The sequence below is a fragment of the Cervus elaphus genome, chromosome 9, assembly GCF_910594005.1.
Source record: "Cervus elaphus chromosome 9, mCerEla1.1, whole genome shotgun sequence".
In the NCBI taxonomy this organism is placed as follows: domain Eukaryota; kingdom Metazoa; phylum Chordata; class Mammalia; order Artiodactyla; family Cervidae; genus Cervus; species Cervus elaphus.
Window position 1 is genome coordinate 6,849,108 of NC_057823.1, and position 19,703 is coordinate 6,868,810.

General features: G+C 49.4%; 1 protein-coding gene across 2 annotated transcripts; it reads right to left on the reverse strand.

Annotated features, from left to right (window-relative positions):
• Positions 1-8,663: 8,663 nt before the first annotated feature.
• IBA57 (iron-sulfur cluster assembly factor IBA57) lies at positions 8,664-19,227 on the reverse strand. 2 transcript variants are annotated; one of them, XM_043910750.1, is made up of 3 exons: positions 18,740-19,227; positions 10,449-10,792; positions 8,664-10,046 (listed from the first exon to the last, which is right to left on the reverse strand). In XM_043910750.1, exons 1-3 carry the CDS (start codon positions 19,078-19,080, stop codon positions 9,655-9,657), a joined length of 1,077 nt encoding a protein of 358 aa, XP_043766685.1. In that variant the 5' UTR covers positions 19,081-19,227; the 3' UTR covers positions 8,664-9,654. The 2 variants fall into 2 exon arrangements, with proteins under 2 accessions (XP_043766685.1, XP_043766686.1); XM_043910751.1 differs by lacking the exon at positions 18,740-19,227 and adding an exon at positions 18,385-18,625.
• Between the last annotated feature and the right edge of the window lie 476 nt (positions 19,228-19,703).

A 19,703-nucleotide genomic window follows, 5' to 3' on the forward strand; every position in this document is an offset into this window, starting at 1 on the left:
GGAGCGTCAAAGGCCCCATCCCCGTGGCGGAATGTCTCCAGCCTCCTCCTGCTTTCGGCCTCAAAGACACGCCTCTAGGCACCCACCTCACCAGCTGAAAGCCTGCGTCCACAAAGGGCTGGGCTGAGTGTGGAAATGAATGCGGACTGCCAGAGCAGGGAACGGGCAGAGGCTATCTGCTCAGAGTTCGCTGCAGTAAGGGAGTCACGGGCAGTCAGAGGCGGCAGAGCTTCCCTGCGGAATAAGGGAAGGCCCCAGTGTGCTTACAGAGGCTGTGGGCCTGGGGAGCTGGAGCAGCTGACCAGGAGTGGGGTGTCCTGGGGATGGGTCAGGGGGTGTATTTGGCTTTCTCTGGTTGGTTCCAAGTTGGAAGCAGGAAAAAAAAGAAAAGGAAGTTATCAGTTATTGATCAAGTCCTGTGGCTTGGAGCTGATGAATTACTGTTTGGCTGCCTAGATTATTGTGAGAGGTAGCAGGCTAATAACCTGTAGGTCCGGCTATAGCAGGCTGGCTTCCTGGGCTGGCTACTGGAGATGGTGGGTTGGTTTCCTGGGCAGGTGGCCAAAGGCCGTAGATCAGAGTTCTATTTTTACAGATGGTCTGGTCAGTGTTTGTAATGCCCACTGCTGCTTTCCTCATACCAGCCCAAACTGAGAACGCCCTGGGGGGTCCCTCGATAGGAGACAGAGAAGCTAACTGTGGTCCATACGCTCAACCAGCACCACTCAGCAATAAAAGGACAGCACAGAGACACAGGCATCGTGGGGGAGGTTCAAAATGTGCTAAGAACAAAACCTCCCTTGAAAGTGCAGGAGCATTGATTCCACCGACGACGTGAAGCTTTACCGACGACGTGAGCTCTAGAGCAGGCTCAGCACGTCTGTGATGGCTGAGGCATATAATCTGACCGGGAGGGGACAGGGGAGAGCAACCACAATGTACGGATTTTTCAGAATGCATCAAACTGCAGAATTTGTGCATTTTACCATGTGCTAATTTTACTTCCAAGAGGAAAAAAAAACAAAACATAAACGGTGTTGATGAAAGCATTAGGGTTGGGTATGGCTGAGGTCTGCCACTCACTTGGAAATCTATCAAAAATTAAGAAAGGCTAAGGGGCAAGGGGTGGCTAGAGGATTCGGGTCTGGAATTGAACACCCAAAGGAAAAGGCCTAGCAGAAGCTTGGCATGAATTGGGCATGCACAAGGTGTGTTTACTGCAAAAATCTCACTTGCTGTGTTAGATTTTTTCATAACAAAATGTTGGAAACATGCCTAAACATAAAGGGGAAGGGGGTAGGCATCCACCAGCCTCCACTCAGATATGCTGGGGGCATCGGGTATAAATAAGCTCTTGGTATCAGCCTCTTAAAATGGGGTCTCCATCCCACTCAGTCTCAGCTTTCCCACTGGATAACTTTTCTCAAATCTATTTATAAATACTCCTGGAACCAGTGCCACATAAAGAACACAGCACAACTGGCTGAGTGCCACCTACGAGGTAGTGAGCATCTTGCCCAGGACCATAGTAAACCATGAAATCTGAAATGCAGGCAAAGAGTCAAAAGGAAATCATCCCGCAAGACTTATCTGGAAGAAGTAAAGCAAAACATTATCATCTAAAGAGAAAAAAGCACAAAGAAAACATACCACAAGTCCATCAGTGGCCTAGTTAAGTGAACCAAGCAACATCCAAATACTGGAAGCCACAAAAAACATCCATGGTGAAGATAGATAACAACTCATGAAGTGTGGGGGCAAAATACAGGACACAAAATTAACATATTAAACACAAACAACATTAACTACACAGAGAAGCAACACAGAAATAAACTAGGAAGAAAATGAGGCAAAGTACAAAGTTTTATTAAGTGAGACCATATACCCTAAGAAAACTGTAATTCAAAGACACACACACCCCAGTGTTCCCTGCAGCACTATTTACAACAGCCAGGACACGGAAGCAGTCTAGATGTCGTGACAGATGAAGGTATACATAAGTTGTGGTACACATGTACAATGGAACATTACTCAGCCATAAAAAGGAACAAGTTTGAGTCAGCTGAACTGAGGTGGATGAACCCAGAGGCTGTTGCACAGGCTGAGGTCAGAAAGAAAAAAACCAACATCATACATTAATGCATATATATGGAATCTAGAAAAATGGTGCTGATGAACCTATTTGCAGGGTGGGAAGAGAGATGCAGACGTAGAGAACAGACTTGAGGACACCGTGTGGGAAGGAGAGAGTGGGACGAGTTGAGAAAATAGCACTGAAGCATATGCATCACTATAGGTAAAATACACAGCTCATGGGAAGTTGCTCTGTAACAAAGGGAGCTCAACCCAGTGTGACACCTAGAGGGTGTGGGATGGTGGGGGTGGAGTGGGACGGAGGCACAAGAGGAAGGGGATATATGCACACTTATGTCTGACTCACGCTGTTGTATGGCAGAAATCAACACAGCATTGTAAGGCAATTACCCTCCAACTAAAAATAAACTTAAAAAATAAAATAAAACACAGTATGATCCAGTAGTTTTTTTAAAAGTGAGCTTCTGGAGAATCAAATTACCTGCAATACCAGCTGGAAAGGGGAGCGTGGCAAGTGAAACAGCAGTCCAGTGAGAAGACAGGGTTTCTTTCATAAAAGGCTGGGTAGAGGGAGAGTGCAGACCCAGCCCCCTGCCTCCCCTGAAGCCCCCTGGATTCTCCCCACTCACATCATCCTGTTAAAAATACTTGGTCTTGTTGCTCCTCTGCTGTGTTTACTTCTTTCCTGTTTATTATTTCCTTCTTTTTACTTTCTTTGAGTCTATTATGTTGCTATTTTGCTAGCTTCTTAAGTCAGAGGCACACTTTTAAAGGCTATGAAGTTACCCCTAATATACACCCACAACCAAATTTTGTTCCATTTTCATGGTCATATCAAGTAGCTGGTAATTTGTGAGGACTTTTTTCTTTGACCCATGAGGTATTCAGATGTGATTTTCTTAACCTTCAAGTGATAAAGGATTTTTAATTATCTTTTCGTTATTGGTATCTTTTTAGATAAAACTTGTCAAAGGATATGGTCTCTACGAAACCAGTTCCGGCCTACCTGGACAGTCTCCAAACCCCATCCCTTTGGGGTTTTACGGAGGCTTCGTTGTAGAGGTATGACTGATTAAATCACTGTCCTTCGGTGACTCATTCAACCTCCAACCCCTCTCCCCTTCCCAGAGGCTGGAGAGTGGGATTCAAAGTGCTAACCTTCTAATCTAGCAACTAACCCCCACGCTTAGAGTCTTTCTAAAAGTCATCTCATTAACATAAACTCTGGTGTGGTTGATAGAAGCTTGTTATAAGTATTAACATACTTCTAACACTCTTATCACTTAGGAAATTGCAAAAACTTTAGAACTATGTGCCAGGATTAAGGACAAGATCAAATACATATTTCTTGCTAAAAATCACAGTATCTCAGATGAAACTGACTTTATCTCACACCTCATTCTTGAATGACAGCTTTGGGTATACAATTCCAGGCTGACTTCCCAGGTGGCACTAGTGGTAAAAAACTCACCTGCCAACATAGGAGACATAGAGAGACTCAGGCTTGACCCCCGGGTCGGGAAGATCCCCTGGAAGAGGGCATGGCAACCCACTCCAGTATTCGTGCCCGGAGAATCCCATGGACAGAGGAGCTTGGTGGATCACACTCCATAGGGTCGCAAAGAGCCGGACACAACTGAAGTGACTTAGCACGCACACATGCATTTTTCTCTCAGTACAACAAATGTATTATTCACTTTCCTTCTGGTTTCCACTGCTGCTTTTGATAAATCACTTTTTAATATTTTATTGCTACTGACTTCTATGTGAAGATCTTCCCTTTATCTCTGGGATTCTAGACTTTCACGACGATGTGACAAGGCATAGCATAGCTACAGCAAGCCAATGGGCTTTCTGAACCTAAGAAGCAACAACTTCTATCATGTCTAGAAAATTCTCAGCCGTTACTTTTTTCCTCTGCCCCATGTTCTTTTCTATCCATCTGTAATTCCATTTAGATCACTGTTATCACATTAAATCTTCTCTCCACTCTCCCGTCTCTCTTTCATATTTCCCAATTCTTCAGAAAATACATCCATAGATTCCTTTAAAGAAGTATGCTTACCTCTAGTTCTCTTTGATCTGTTTATATGATTTGCTTAATCATTTTACAGTCTCTTGCTTCTTATTAATATTTAAATGCCTTATTTTTTCTTTAAATATATTTATTTTATGTCTGGTTACTTCAGTATCTGAAAATTTGTAGATTTGACTCTACTGTTTTCCTGCTGACCCCTGTTTCTTTTTGGGTTAAATCAGTGTTTCTAGGTTTTTTGGTTTTTTAACAACAAAGGTATATTCCTTAGAACTATTCTCTGTAAAACCTGAGTAGGACAAGGGTCTGTGAAGAAATGTTTACACTTGCATTTGCCAGGCTTCTAGAAATACTACTATCCGAGGACTACTTTTTTTTTTAACTATGACAGCTAATTTTCAGAACTTCATACTGAGAGGGTAACAGGCAGGAAGGCCAGGCGTCTGCAAATGGAGGAAATAGGCTGCAAGTGTCAGACATTTTTCTCTCTCTTAAGCAGCAGGAGGAAACAGACTAGCGATATTCTTTCCTTCTCTATACAAATTTAAAAGGAGGTTTCTCTTAAAATACTGTGTTGCCATAATGACACCTGGTTTCACCTGAAGCTAGCTTCTCAAACCTTGAGTTAACCAATGCATTTTTCTTATGGAAATGTTTGTCTTAAGCTATGTTAATGTACTATGCATTTACCCCAGACTGTCTTCAAGTCAGTTTGCCTAATGTCTCAGAACCTACTTGACAAACCAGTATGTTATACTCAGATATTGTTCCCCTAATCTATGTAAACAAAACTATTTGTATGGTAATCTGCCCTTCTACAAGATTCAAGTCAATGGTTTTATGGCCCAGGATGAATCATCTGGTGCCAAGATTATCCCAAAATGCATCTCGTGGATGAGGGGCCCGGTGCCGTCCTGAGTTTTAAGACATTCCTTTCTATTCATTAACAGACTGCTAGTGACCATATATAGGAGAAGGCAATGGCACCCCACTCCAGTTCTCTTGCCTGGAAAACCCCAAGGACAGAGGAGCCTGGTGGGCTGCAGTCCATGGGGTCGCTAAGAGTCGGACACGACTGAGCGACTTCACTTTCACTTTTCACTTTCATGCATTGGAGAAGGAAACGGCAATCCGCTCCAGTGTTCTTGCCTGGAGAATCCCAGGGATGGGGGAGCCTGGTGGGCTGCCGTCTATGGGGTCGCACAGAGTCAGACACGACTGAAGCGACTTAGCAGCAGCAGCAGCAGTGACTATATAACATCCAGTTGAAGACTAGCAGGGGGCACTCTTTCTGCCCCCTTCTGATGCCTATGTCAGAAGCTTTCTCCATCTCCTTTATATTTTAATAAAACTTTATTACACAAAAGCTCTGAGCGATCCAGCCTCGTCTCAGGCCCTGGATTGAATTCGTCTCCTCCGGAAGCCAAGAATCCCAGTGTCTTATGGTTCAGCAACAACCTTTCAAAACTCTTTACAGAATAAACTTAAAGCAGACAGGAAAACCAGCAAAGACCTTCCCGAGTATCTACACCAGCTCTCACAGTGATCACTGTTTATGAAACTGAAAACAAATGTGAAGATTAAACACCAGCTGATCCCCTCTGGTCATGTGCACCAAGATGCTGGTGTTAGAGCTCTAAAGGTCACAGCTTTCTGTATGCTCCAGGGCTTCTGTGGAAACTGACTTGGTTTTTTTCAAGAAAGGAAGCACTTCTGTTGTATGGCAGCCTCCTTTTAAAAATACTGAGGTAGAATATGGAATATGTACTTCTTTGGATCTGAACCAAATAATTTAAGGTTTCAGTTGCCTGCAGAACCCTGAAGACATTTACAGGTCACATGATCTCCAAGGCAGCATTTGACTCTGAAGCTGCCCGCATTTAAAACACCATGGCCCATCTCCTTTCTCATTTAATTTATGACTCCCACAACAGGTCACAGGTCAGCACAGCAGTTCATGCTCAGGCCAAGAGGCTGATGTTCCACAAATGCCACTGCCCAGAGAAGACGCCTGGCTCCCAACCCTGGGTGCTCACTGGTGGTGGAAAGCCCTCCGTGTGTTTAATTCACAGGCTGACAGTGTATGATAACTGTCATTTATGTGTCACGAGGACCCAGCCCATCCTGGTCCATAGCACGTTCTGCCTTCTTACTTCTGCTCGCTTCAGGAGCCTGAGCCTCGGACAGTGCTGCCCACCCAGCCTGGGGGGACAGAAAAGGGTCAGCACTGCCTGGCTGGTTCCCCGCCTGAGGGGAGCCTGGCCTCACGGGACCGGCCAAACCCCTATGTCTCTGTCACCCACAGCTAATAACACACTTAGTGGTGAAAAGCTGAAAGCTTTTTCTCTAATTTCAGGAACAAGACAAGGATGTCCACTCACGCCACTATTATTCAACACAGTTTTGGAAGTCCTAGCTATGGCAATCAGGGAAGAAAAAGAAATAAAAGGAATCCAAATTGGAAAAGAAAAAGTAAAACTGTCACTGTTTGCAGATGACATGATACTGTACACAGAAAATCCTAAAGACACTACCAGAAAACTACTAAAGCTCATCAATGAATTTGGTAAAGTAGCAAGATACAAAATAATACACAGAAATCTCTTGCATTCCTATAGACTAAAAATGAAAGATCAGAAAGAAATAAATGGAACAATCTCGTTCACCATCACATCAAAAAAATAAAAATAAAGAACATACCTAGGAATAAACCTACTTAAGGAGGCAAAAGATCTGTACTCAGAAAACACTGTAAGACAGTGATGAAAGGAATCAAAGATGACACAAACAGATGGAGAGATAACCACATTCTTGGATGGAGGAATCAATGTTGTCAAAATGACTATTCTACCCAAAGCAATCCACAGGTTCAATGCAGTCCCTGTCAAATTACCAATGGCATTTTTCATGGAAAGAGAACAAAATATTTTACAATTTGTATGGAAACACAAGACCCCAAAGAGCTAAAGCAATCCTGAGAAAGAAAAATGGAGCTGGAGGAATCACGCTCCCTGACTTCAGATGATACACAAAGCCATGTGGCATGGCAAAAACAAAACACAGCATGGAAGAGGCCCAAAAACAGAAACAGAGATTCATGGGGCAGGACAGAAGGTCCAGAGAAAAACTCGAACATCTCCGGCCATCTAACCTAGGATAACGGGGACAGGAATGCACAACAGAGAAAAGTCTCAATACGTGGCGCCGGGAAACTGTGCAGTGTAAAAGAATGAAATTAGAACACTACTTAACACCAAACACAAAAATTAAGTCAAAATGGATTACAGACCTAAATATAAGGCCAGACACTGTAAAACTCTGACGTAAATCTCAGCAAGATCTTCTCTGATCTACCTCCTAGAGTAATGAAAACAAAAATAAACAAATGGGGCCTAATTAAACTTAAAGGCTTTTGCACAGCAAAGGAAACCACAAACAAAAAGAAAAGACAACCCTCCAGAGTGGAAGAATACATCTGCAAATGAAGCCACTGACAAGGGATTAATCTCCAAAACATAAAAACAGCCCATGCAGCCCAATATGAAGAAAAACAAACAACCCCATCAAAAAAGACATACAGATGGCCAAAAAGCACACGAAAAGATGCTCAGCATCACTAATTATCAGAGAAAAGGAAATCAAAACTACAGGAAGGTATCATCTCACCCTGGTCAGAATGGCTCTCACCAAAAAAATCTATCAACAGTAGGGCGAGAGAGGGTATAGAGAGATGGGAACCTGCCTACACTGCTGGTGGGAATGTAAACTGGTACAACCACTATGGGGAAGAGTATGGGGGTTCCTTAAAAAACTAAAAACAGAGCTCCCATATGATCCTGAAATCCTACTCCTGGGCATGTATCCAGAGAAAACCGTAACTCGAAATGATACATGTCCCTCAATGTCCACCGCAACACTGCTTTATAACTGCCAGGACATGGAAGCAACCTAAATGTCCGTCAACAGAAGAATGGATAAAGATGCTGTACGTATATACGATGGAGTACTACTCAGCCATAAAAAAAGAATGAAATAATGCCATCTGCAGCAACAGGGATGGGCCTAGAGACTGTCATACTGAGTGAAGTGAGTCAGACAGAGAAAGACAAATATCATATGACATAGATTATACATGAAATCTAAAATAAATGGCACAAATGAACTTATTTACAAAACAGAAATACAGTCACAGACGTAGAAAACAAACCTGTGATTACCGGGGGGGTGGGGGGGGGGTGGGGGGGGTGGGAAGGGGGTGCGGATAAATTGGGAAGTTGGGATTGACATATACACGCCAGTATATATAAAAGACACAACTAACAAGGATCTACTGTATAGCACAGGGAAGTCTACTCAACACTACATAATGACCTATATGGGAAAAACAATCTGAAAAAGAATTGGGTACATGAAGAACTGATTCACCTTGCTGTACAGTAGAAATTAACGTAACGCTGTAAACCAACAACACTCCAATAAACATTTACAATAAATAAATACACTTAAGAAAGAAAGAAGCCAGAGTTCCACATGGGCTGGTTGCGGGTCGCACTTTAATAGCCACTCTGGGGCATCAGGTGGGACACCCTGTACCCACGAGACTCACATCGCAGTGGGAAAATGAAAGGCAGTGGTTTAAAATGGGGAAGTAAGTCACCCTCTTACTATGAAGACATGACTGCATCAGAAAACAGCAGCAAGGACAGCAAGCAAAAGCTCGTCTCTGCACCCTGGGCACCGCCGTCCCAAGGCAGCCACTCCCTACCCTGAGCTCAGGAGGGCTGTGGAGGGGAGGACGGACTGCCCATGCCACCGCGGGGCCAAAGCTGCAGGGATGTGGTATAAACGGCGCTGGGGCTCCCCCAGCTGGTGCCCCTGAGCACACAGGCATGCCTGGGAGGACTCGGGCGGGTGGGAGCAATGCCTGTGCCTCTACGCACCGACGCGGCCGTTCCACCTGGCCCACAGGATTCCCACCTCCAGGCATGCCCCCGGTCAGCATGGTAAGACAATTCCCAGAGCCCACACGCCCCTTCAGCCACCCCAGACACTGAGAAGCTCCCTTCCCAAGCCTGCCCAAGCAGGCTCAGAGGGGTGTGGGCAGCCTGGAGGCGTCCTGGAGCACTGTCCTTGATTGATGGATGAACCACCTCCAGATCAATATGGTTCGGAATCTCACCCAGGGTCTGGTAGAAGCTGTAGCACTGCTCAGGACAGAGGCAGGCGCAGGGCTCACTTCTACCCACCCTCGGTCCTCAGGAGGGTTCCTGATGCTCCAGCCATAAAGCTTCCAGGAAGGAACAGCCACCCTGGGCATAGGACAGTCCCCAGGAAGCATGATAGGCTGGGAATACCCGGGCTGCATGCAGGAGCATCTCCTGCCGTGTCAGTAGCTTTGGGAGGCCCACAAATGCTTGGGGACCCTTCCAGGGTGTGTCCTTTCAACTGGGCCACCCAAGAAAGTGGGGGCTGGCTACAGGGTGCAGTAGATGAGGCCCCGTACAGGAACGCAGGGGCACCCGAGGCTACTTGGTGGCTGTGGGCCACCAGTCTGGCACAGACGCAGTGAGGGCCACAAGGCCACTCTCAGAGGTTCTGATGTGGAGAGGACCCTTAATCTTCTCAGACCGCAACAGGGCCAGCCCCACGTCCCCCAGCCCTGCCCTGTACTTGCCGGCTGCCTGCCCTGCCTCGGTGAGCACAGGGGCGCCGGGGGCAATGCCGCCACCAGGAACGGCACCTGAGAACTGTACTGGGAAGAGGCGCTTTCGGATAACACCCATGTGGTGCGTGCGAGCTGTCAGCTCCTGGCCAATGTAGCAGCCCTTGGTGAAGCTGATGCCGTTCATGAAGGCCAGGTTGGACTCCAGGGGCAGCGCTACTCCTGGGGGCAGGTCATGGACACCCTCGGGAACACCTGCAGAGGTGGGGAGAGGCTTGGTGAGGTCTGAGGTGTCCTCCGGAGCTGGGGGCTCAGCCCAGGGTGGCCAGGGGTACTGGCCCATAGGAGTCCCACCGTCTGACCCCCCCAGTCTTCTGGGTCCCTCCGCATCCTCCAGGTCCAAACTCCGGCCCCTGCTCTGGTCTCTGGGTGAGCATCTTGGTCTGGCCCTCAACACTGCCCACTAGAGAAGGTCCTACCCCTGACCCTGGAGCTCTGCTCTATCCCGACTCCTCCCAGTGCCTGGGCTCACCATGCAGTTTTCCCAAGGCTCCGGGTCACACCTCCTGTCCCCTCCCGCCCCACCCTGCCCCTCCTCCCTGTCCAGCATCAGCCCTCCAAGCCTAACCTCTCCCCAGGTCCACCCCATGTCCATACCTTGCTTGTACCGGTGCCGGTGATAATCCTGGAGGTCCCCAAGTCGGCCCCCGGGCACCAGGGCTGAACCCTCACCCTGGGAGAGGAGCCGCCAGCCCATGCAGGCAGTCCGGGGATCGCGGGTGAGGATGGCGGCACACTCGGCCTTCGTCCGCAGCGGCACCGCCCCGCCAGCGTCCCCCGGGGCTCGGGGCAGCACGGCCCACACGCGCAGCTCGGGGCACGGCTCCACCGTAACCTTCCGCCGGATCTTGTGCAGCAAGAGGTGCGTCTGCAGCGCACACCGCGCTGAGCTGTCGCACTCCAGGAGGAAGGTGGGCTGTTCACCGGGGCGCTCAGGGAGCCTGCGGGGAGAGGCGGGGGTGGCAGGCACACCGAGGAAGTGCCTGTGCCGCCCAAGTGCACCCGCCCCCTCGGACCAGCTGACGCTGCTGCCCAGCACCCCTCCCCGCCCAGGGAAGGAGCCACAGCACAGAGTCTGGCCGGGGAGGACAGGTGCGAAGCAGGGCCTTGGGACCACAGTGGTGTCCGGTGGCCAGGGTGAGGTGAACAGGCACAGACGGCCACACCGAAGTCAGAATCTGCCGCCTCCAGCCCTGAGAAGCACCGAGACGCCAAGGATCCTCAGTCAGGGCACACAAAAGATTTCAGGAGGGGTGCTAGCAGGCAGCCGACAGAGGTGAGGTGCCTGGTGAGGCCACACTTAGCCCATGCCCACTTCCCACCTCCCCCAGGGAAGCCCTGCAACCTGATCAGGGTCCCAGAGCCTTCCTAACTCCCAGTCCAGGCAGCCCACATCCAGTGGAATGACCCCAGATCCTGGTGTCACTGAAGAATGGATGGTGGGACCGGTATGGACAGAGGAGCACAGACAGGCCAGCGCAGGGTCAGATGTGATGGAGGGGCCCTAAGTGGAGATGTCTAGGGCCCAGAGGAGTACATGGCTAGAGTCTGATTACAGATGTGGCTTGAGCAAGGACCCATGGCTGCATGGCAGCTGAGACAGAGAAGTGGGTAAAACCTTCAGGAGCATGTATCAAAAAGAAAGGCCATCAGCTTGGACCCATCAGCTGTGCCTCTGACCCTCTCCCCAGGCACGAAAAGGTTAAGTGCTACCCTGGAGAAGTCAATCGCCAGCCAAGGAAAGAGCTACAGAAGCTTGCCTGGGGTGGTGGTGGGGGAGGGATTTGCCTGGTGGTCCAGTGGTTAAGAAGCTGCCCTCAAATGCAGGGGGCTCAACTTCGACCCCTGGTTGGGGAACTAAGATCGCCACAACTACTGAGCCTGCAGGCCTCAACTAGAGAGACGCCCACGCTCTGTGACAAAGAGCCCAAGCACCATAAGAAAAGATCCTGCGTGCCACAACTAACGCCCAACACAGCCAAAACAATAGAAATAAACAAAGAAAATATTTTTAAAACAAACAGAACTAAAATTTCTCTATTTGTTTTTGGCTGTGCTGGGTCTCTGTTGCTGTGCATGGGGTTTCTCTAGTTGCAGCAAGTGGGGGCTACTCTGGTTGCGGTGATGGCTTCTCACTGCAGGGGCTTCTCTTGTGGAGGACAAGCTCCAGGCGTGTGGGCTTCAGTGGCTGCAGCGCACGGGCTAAGCTGCTCTGTGGCATGTGGACTCTTCTGGGACCTGAGAATCAAACCCATGTCCCCTGCACTGGCAGGCAGATTTCTTATCCACTGTGATACCGGTGGATAACGGAGAATTCCTAAATTCCACCAGAATTTAGGAGAATTCCACCAGAGAATTCCTAAAACAAAATTTCTTTTTTTAAAAAAAAGAAGCTTGCTTGGTGCCCTGATTTCTGTGGCTTCACCCTACAGCACAAACCCTGTCAGGTCCACACACATAACTACCAGCCAAGGGCCAAGTAAGTACAGGAACAAGCATGTGAAGAAAGTGGAAAAGAGCAAGCTGCCACAGCAAGTCAGGTCATTGCCTCACCCGCCAAACAGTCCTCAAAGAAGGTCAAAATGAGATCAGCTGAGGGCTGGGAAAACGATCATTTACAGATAGAATTAAACTGCCAGAAAAAAGAGTTCAAAGGTGCTGCCCCAGATAACCACATGGAAAGAAGTTCAAAGTCACTTATCACGACGCAAAGACAAGTTAAAACCACAAGATACCACGGCACAACTATCAGAATGGCTAAAATAAAAAGTCAAGGCAGCGAGGATACAGAAAAGATGGATCATTCAACCTTGCTGGTGGGAATGTAGATGGAATACACATTCCAGAAAATAGTTTGCAGTTCTTTATAAGACTAAACATGCAGCGACCACACAATCTAGTCATTGCACTCCTGGGCACTTATGCTAGACAACACCCCAGGTGTTTACATAAAACCTGGGCATGAACATTAGAAGCAGTTTTCTTCTTAACAGTCAAGAAATGAAACCAAAATATCCTTCAGTGGGTGAACGGTTAAACAAACCATGGTCCAGTCCCTCAATGGAATACTACTAAGCAAGGAAAAGGAAGAGACTATGGATGAATCCAAAGGACATCGAGGTGAGTGAATCCTAATCTCAAAAGACTCTGTTAGTGTGACAGTCCTGAAATGACAGGATCATAAAGATGGAGAGTGAGCAGGGGAGTGGCTGTGGGGGTGAGGGGCTGAGAAAAGCAGTGTGCCCCAGAGGGCAGAAGCGAGCCTGATGGTGACGGAAGAGCTCGGTCTTCATCGAAGATACCCAGGTCTACATGTGTGATCAAATCAGAGCTGCATGCAAGCGAGCACGTGGAAACCTGGAAGAACCTGAGTGCGCCCTGGGGCTGGCCCATCCCCGCACCCCCCCCCCCGCCCCGGAATGTGACCGTGGACTATCGGAGGCAAGATGTTGCCACTGAGGGAACTGGGTGAGGGTATATGAGACCTCCCTGCTCATTTTTTTGCAGCTTCCTATAAATCTATAATTATTTCAAGATAAAAAGTTGAAAAAGGAGCTGTCTCTCCTGGCATGAGTCCATGCCAGTGAGAAGGGAAAGAGCAGTCAGTCAGTTTTCATGAAAAGCCTTTACTAGGTTTTTTAACCATGTGTAGGTATGTTTCTATTTTTTAAGTCTCTGATAAAAGAAGCAGACAGAAACAATATGAAATACTGGCAAGAGGAAGAAATGGGCGTGGGTGGACAGAACGTGAGGCCACAGGGGCAAAGTAAACCCCAGGGGGAGGAGGGAGAGAAGCAGGTAGAACCATGCCCAAGGAGGGCAAAGGCCCAGCAGGGGCAGGGCCTGGGCAGGGCTGGTTAAGGGGCCACCGGGGCGCCAGGGTGGTCAGGCCCCAGGCCGATGCCCCATCTCACTCATGGGGCCAGCGTTCCACAGGGTTCAAGAGAAGCAGGGTGGAAAAGGGACAGGTTCTGGGCTCAGGCACCTTTCTTCTGAGCTACCTGTACAAATGGCCTTGTGCCACTCAGCCCCTCAGGGCCAGCAAAGCTGCAAAGCACCGCTGCGCCCCACCACCCCAAATCAGACCGTCTGCTGCCCCTGCTGCAGCTAAGTAATGGGGGACAGGTCAGCAGGGGAAGTGGTGATGTGTGGTGAGCCTCTGCTCAGCCGGCACAGTGGGCTGGAACATTCTCTGTGGGGCCATCTTAGGCACTGCTGGGCACTGAAGGCAGCCCTGGGCCCAGCCCAGTCAGTGCCAGGAACAGCCACCCTGAGTGTAGATACCCCCAGACACAGCGAAGTGGCCCTGAGTAGGGCTGCCAGATAAAATACATGATGCCCAATCAAATGTGCATTTCATAAAAAAATCCATCTTTGAATAATCTCTTTAGTGTAAGTATTCCCCAAACACCGCATAGGTCATCCCCCCCAAAAGTCACTCATGTCTTCTGAGAGGTACCTCAGCATCCCGCAGTTTTCCGTGCCCAGCCCGGCAGCCCATCCTGGGGGCACAACCACAGCAGCCGGAAGAGGAGGCTGAGAGCACCCGCAGCCTCACCAGCCAGCCTGGTGGGCGGAACCTGAAGAGGTACGCTAGCCCCACGTCCCACCCTCCCTCTGCCAGGCACACATGGAGAACACTGCTCAGAAACCAGCCGCGCCCAGGCTCAGCACGGTCCCGCTGAGATCAGCACCGGGGAATGGCCTGCAGGGAGACGAGCGAGCAGCAGACCTCAGCCTACCGAAGTGGCCCCCAGAGGCATGACTGGGTCCCCCAAAAGCCAAGCAGCCCAGCCCACAAAACCTGCAGGACTCCTCTAACAGCCAGTACTTAACAAACACGTGGTCAGGATGAGGAAAGACCTCAAAACACAAAGCCCCAGCTGAGCCGATGAGTCAAGCCACAACTGGGAGAAAAGGTCTGAAAAGTCACATCTGACAGAGGACTGTCACTCAGAACATACACAACCACTGAAAACTCATCAATAAGGAGACAGTCTGATTAAAAATAGGCCAAAGATCTGGACATCTCCCCAAAGAAAACATACAGGTGGCAAACAGCATACGAAATGATGTTACATGTCATTTGTCATCAGGAAGAGGAAATTAAAACAAGCCCCACTGCACACCTATCAGGATGATCAAAATCCAGAACAATGACACCACCCAACGCTGGTGAGGATACGGAGAAATGGGAAGGGTTTGCTTATTGTTGGCGGGAATGCAAAATGACATTGGACATTGGAAGACACTTTGGTGGTTTCTTATAAAACTACACATAATCTTACCTTACAGTCTAACAATCACACTCCCTGGTATTTACCTAAAGAAGTTGAAAACTAACCTCTACACAGAAAACCTGCACACAGATGTTTATAGCACCTTTATTCATAATCACAACAATCTGGAAGCAACAGCAAGTCCTTCGATAGATGAATGGATATATAAACTGGTACATGCAAACAACAGAGTATTAGTCAACCCTAAAAGAAATGAGCTATTAAGCCCTGAAAAGACATGGAGAAAACTTAAATGTATATTACTAAGTGAAAGAAGTCAGTCTGAAAAGGCAGCATACTCTGTGATCCCAACTATGTGACACTCTGGAAAAAGGGAGACTATGGAGACAGTTTCTGATCCAAAAGATCCTCTCAGTGGTGGTGAGGAGTCACGAGGGTGAATGGGTAAAGCACAAAGGACAGATAGGGACAATGAAGCCACTCTGTATGATATTACAGTGGTACACACGTTATAAAATATTCGTCCAATTTCATAGAAAGCCCAGCACCAAGAGTGAACCCTAATGTGAACTAAGGACTCTGGGTAATTTTGATGTCAACATAGGCTCATCAATTGTAACTGCTGTACTACTTTGAAGGAAGAGGCTGATAATGGCGGAGGTTATGCATGTGTGGGAGCAGAGAGTACATGAGAAATCTCTGCCTTCTCAATTTTCCTATTAACCTAAAACTGCTCTAAAAAGTCTTTCCTTTTTTATTTTTGGCTGCACCACATGGCTTGCAGTATCTCAACTCACCAACCAGGGACTGAAGCCAGGCCGTGGCAGTGAAAGCCTGGAATCCTAACCACTAGGCCACCAGGACACTCCCTTAAAGAGTCTACTTTAAAAACCAAAACCTAAAGTTTTGTCTGAGACATGGTGCTACATTCGGGAAACAAGATCAGGGTGCACTGAGGAAGGAACGGCTCAAGGATGGGAAACTAGAAGCATGACAGTTTCAATGAAAAAGTCCAGGGCGTTCCCTGCTGGCCTAAGTGGTTAGGATTCCGGACTTGCACTGCTGTGGCCCAGGGTCACTCCCTGGTCATGGAACTGAGATCCCACAATCCGCACAGCACAGCCGAAAAGGAAGAAAAACTGGAGACAGGATACAGAGAAAATGCCAGGCAGAGCAACCATGAAGAAAGCAGGAAGGCCGCAGGCTTCCAGGCGGGACACCAGTTGCCAGCGTGTCCCCTTCCCTCAGAGAGCAGACCTCAGTGCGATCAGATGTAGGCAAACGGTCAAGAGCAACCAGGAGGGGAAGGAGCACGTCTCATGAACAGCAGCAGGCATTAGACCTGAGACATATCCCAGTAGAAACATCAGGGTCGGGCGGGAGGCCAGAAGGCTCAGCACCCCATGCCCCAGCGCGGAACTGAGAGAGAGGAATCTGGGCATGGTTCACCCAGCCCCCAGGCCCAAGAGCAGCCGTCTGAGGGGGAGTTCTCATGTCTCCCCTCCTCCAACTGCTCACAAGTGGGGCCACTAATTCAGGCTGTCTCTCTCTGATGGAATGAGGACCCCACCCCACCCATTGGAGTTGTACACCCCACAAAAGACTGAACTGGAATCTCAGAAGAGCAACCAGGGTCAGGGGACATCATCACGGTGGACTCCGATTCCCTCAGCACAGATAGCAAGTGGCACACCAACACCCCGCTCTCAGGAGTGAACAGAGAGAAAAGCAAAGTCCTCCACAGTGCAGATCACAGCACGCACAGTGCCTAGAGAGAACTGCCACGTGCATGCCTGCTGACAAGAACTGATGGCCCAGCAGCTAAGCAAAAACACACCAAACCAGAGGAAAAGATTTAAAGATTAAAAAAAAGAACTAGAAACAGAAAAATATATATTTTTTACACTGTAGAGTGACTTATCAGGATATAACTTCATTACAGGAAGAATGCAAAGGCAGAAAGATATAAAGGCAGACTGGAGACTCAAGGAAGAAAATGTAAGGACCAAAACATCATTACAACACTGATAAATTAAAAACTGAAATGACCATTATAGGGGCTATGAATGTTACAGACATGGAGGGCTTAAGATAATCAAAGAATCTAGTTTTTAAAAGAGGTTAAGCAACTACTGGGAAGATAATAATTACATAAAACAGATAATGACAATGGTATTTCTGAAAGAGGGGACACAGAGCAGGGACCACACATGTATTCTGTAAAAGACCAGACTGAAAATAATTTAGGTGTGAGGCCACACAATCTCTACCACATTATTACATTATTAATTATACTTTTACCATTGGAAAGCAAAAGTAGCCACAGAGCATATAAACAAATGGGCATGTAGCACTGCAGTCAAACTTTATTTACAGATACAGAGAACTGGATCTGCCCAAGGGTCATATTTTACTGATCCCTGTTCCAGAGTCAGAGCTCACCAAGCGCCTAGCAACATGACATGAAAGAAGACCCAAAATAAGACACATCATCATGACACTTCAAGACATCAGGATGAAGATGAGCCCCTACGAGAATTCAGAGAAAAACCAGTCACACACAAAGGCTCAGAAATCAAACAACACTAGGCTTCTTGACAATGCTAGCAGCTGCAAAACAGGTTGTGGTTTCAACGTTTTCTGGGACAATTTTCAGCGGAGTTTTAAGACCAGCCAAGTTATCAGGTATGGAGAAGGAAATGGCAATCCACTCCAGTATTCTTGCCTTGAGAATCCTATGGACAGAGGAGTCCATGGGGTCACAGAGAGTCCGACACGACTGACTTGACTGACTGACACACACACACAAGTTAAGGAGTCCGCTTAGGTATCCTACCTCTCAAGAAGCCACTAAAGAATGTACTCTACCAGCAGGCAAGAAGTACTTAGGAAGATGCAGACAAAAACCCACAACAGAAGAGGGACAGGAGTGTTTTCCGGGCGGCCTCAGGCAGAGCAACAGCCTGGAACTGCGTTAAGAGGTTCTAGAGAAACCAAGTCTGAGAAAGCTAAGGAAGTGAAAACGGAAAGCTCTACAGGACATCAAACGCTAATACCACTGAATACGCAGAGATCTGGGAGAGAAATGCGTGGACACTAGAGAACTCAGGAAGCAGTGGTACAAGCCAGTGGCACGGAGGTTGCTCCCTGCAGTGTGGCTGCTTTTCCGTGCAGTGGGTTTGAGCGTGAGCAGAGGCCAGGCCGAAGTGCTCCCAGGCGACAGTCGCTGTCGCCGGCCCATCCCTCGGAGCTGGCTCCAGCCCACCTACGGCTGCCTTCCCCCAGGTACTCACCCCTCTGCCCGCTGTGCGGGTCTCCTAGTGCCCTACCCTAGGCGCTCCTTCCATCCTCAGGTGCCCTCTCTTGGGGGCTCACCTCGGCCCACCCTGTGCACAGATTCCCAGATGTCCCTTCCCCTGGACGCCCTGTCGTGCATGTCCGTCCCGAGCTAGTGGTAGTCTTCCCCTAGGTACCCCGCCTCTGGATGTCGTTAGTTCTGCCTTCTGTCCGTCCCTCCCCAGTGTCTGCCTCTCCCCTGGGGGCCCACCATAGCAACCCACCCCCCAAGTCCTCTCAGGCCCGCTCCCGGGTGCCCTTTCCCTGGGGGATACCGCGACCCCAGGGGCCAGTCCTGCAAAACGCTCTCACCCGTAGAGAATGACGTCATAGAGAGTGCGTCCCTGCACGTTGAGAAAGTGGGCGTAGCCCGCTCGGGCCGAAGTTGACGCCTCGCCAACCGCAGGACCCGGAAGCGGCAGCTCATTGGTCAGCAGACCTAGGAGAAAGGGCGCCGAGTCCGGCCCGCGCACGCGCACTAGGGCACGCTCGCCCAGCAGGAAGCAGGCCCATGTTGCGCCGCTAGCGGAGTCAGCGTCCTGACAGCAGCCACTGTGAGCCAGGTGGCGCCTCGGGGCCGCGCGCAGCCGCCAGCTCCAGGCCGGGCCGCCGCATCCTGGAGCCGCACCCCTGAGCAGTGCCGCGGCCGCCATCTTGGGGAGGAGTGAGGCGACCCGCGCAGCAGCTCGGGCGGGCGGCCGGACGCGCGGGGCGAGTGGGGGGGCCGGGAAGCGGTGCGCGCGGGCGCCACAGCGGCCCCTGGCTGCTGACGGGCGGAGCGTGCGCGGGGCGGGGTGTGCACGAGCATGCGCGGGCTGGGGCCACAGCGGCCCCTGGTGGCGGGCGAGCGTTCCCTGCCGGAGAGGCCGGGGTGAAGGTGGGCGGGGCGTGCGCCCAGGCGAGGCCTTGGGCTGTCGGCCGCACACCCATCTTAGGCTGACTTCTGCTCGTGCAAGTTGGCCTGCCCCTCAATTCTCAGAGATGTTTCCACTTGCTTTATCGTGTTGAGACGCGCATAACCTGAACTTTACTATCTTTACCATTTTGGGGTGCACATTTCTCAGCCATTGAATGTGTTCACACCGTTTTGCAGTCGTCCCCATTATCCAGAATTTTCTCATCTTCCCAGACCAAAACTCTGCCCCATCAAATGAATACCCCTGTCTCCCTCCCCAGACCCTGGGAATGGCAGTCCAGTCTGTCTCTATAAACCTGACACCTCTGGGAAACTCATGGAAGTGGAGTCATGCAGTATTTGTCTTTTGTGACAGGCTCG

Excerpts from the sequence above, each read along its gene's own strand:
- IBA57 (XM_043910750.1), bottom strand. The coding sequence starts at position 19,080 with ATGGCGGCCGCGGCACTGCTCAGGGGTGCGGCTCCAGGATGCGGCGGC. Across the intron at positions 10,793-18,739 it reads TATGACGTCATTCTCTACGG|GCTCCCTGAGCGCCCCGGTG; the intron begins GTGAGAGCGTTT and ends CTCTCCCCGCAG. Across the intron at positions 10,047-10,448 it reads CCGGCACCGGTACAAGCAAG|GTGTTCCCGAGGGTGTCCAT; the intron begins GTATGGACATGG and ends CCACCTCTGCAG.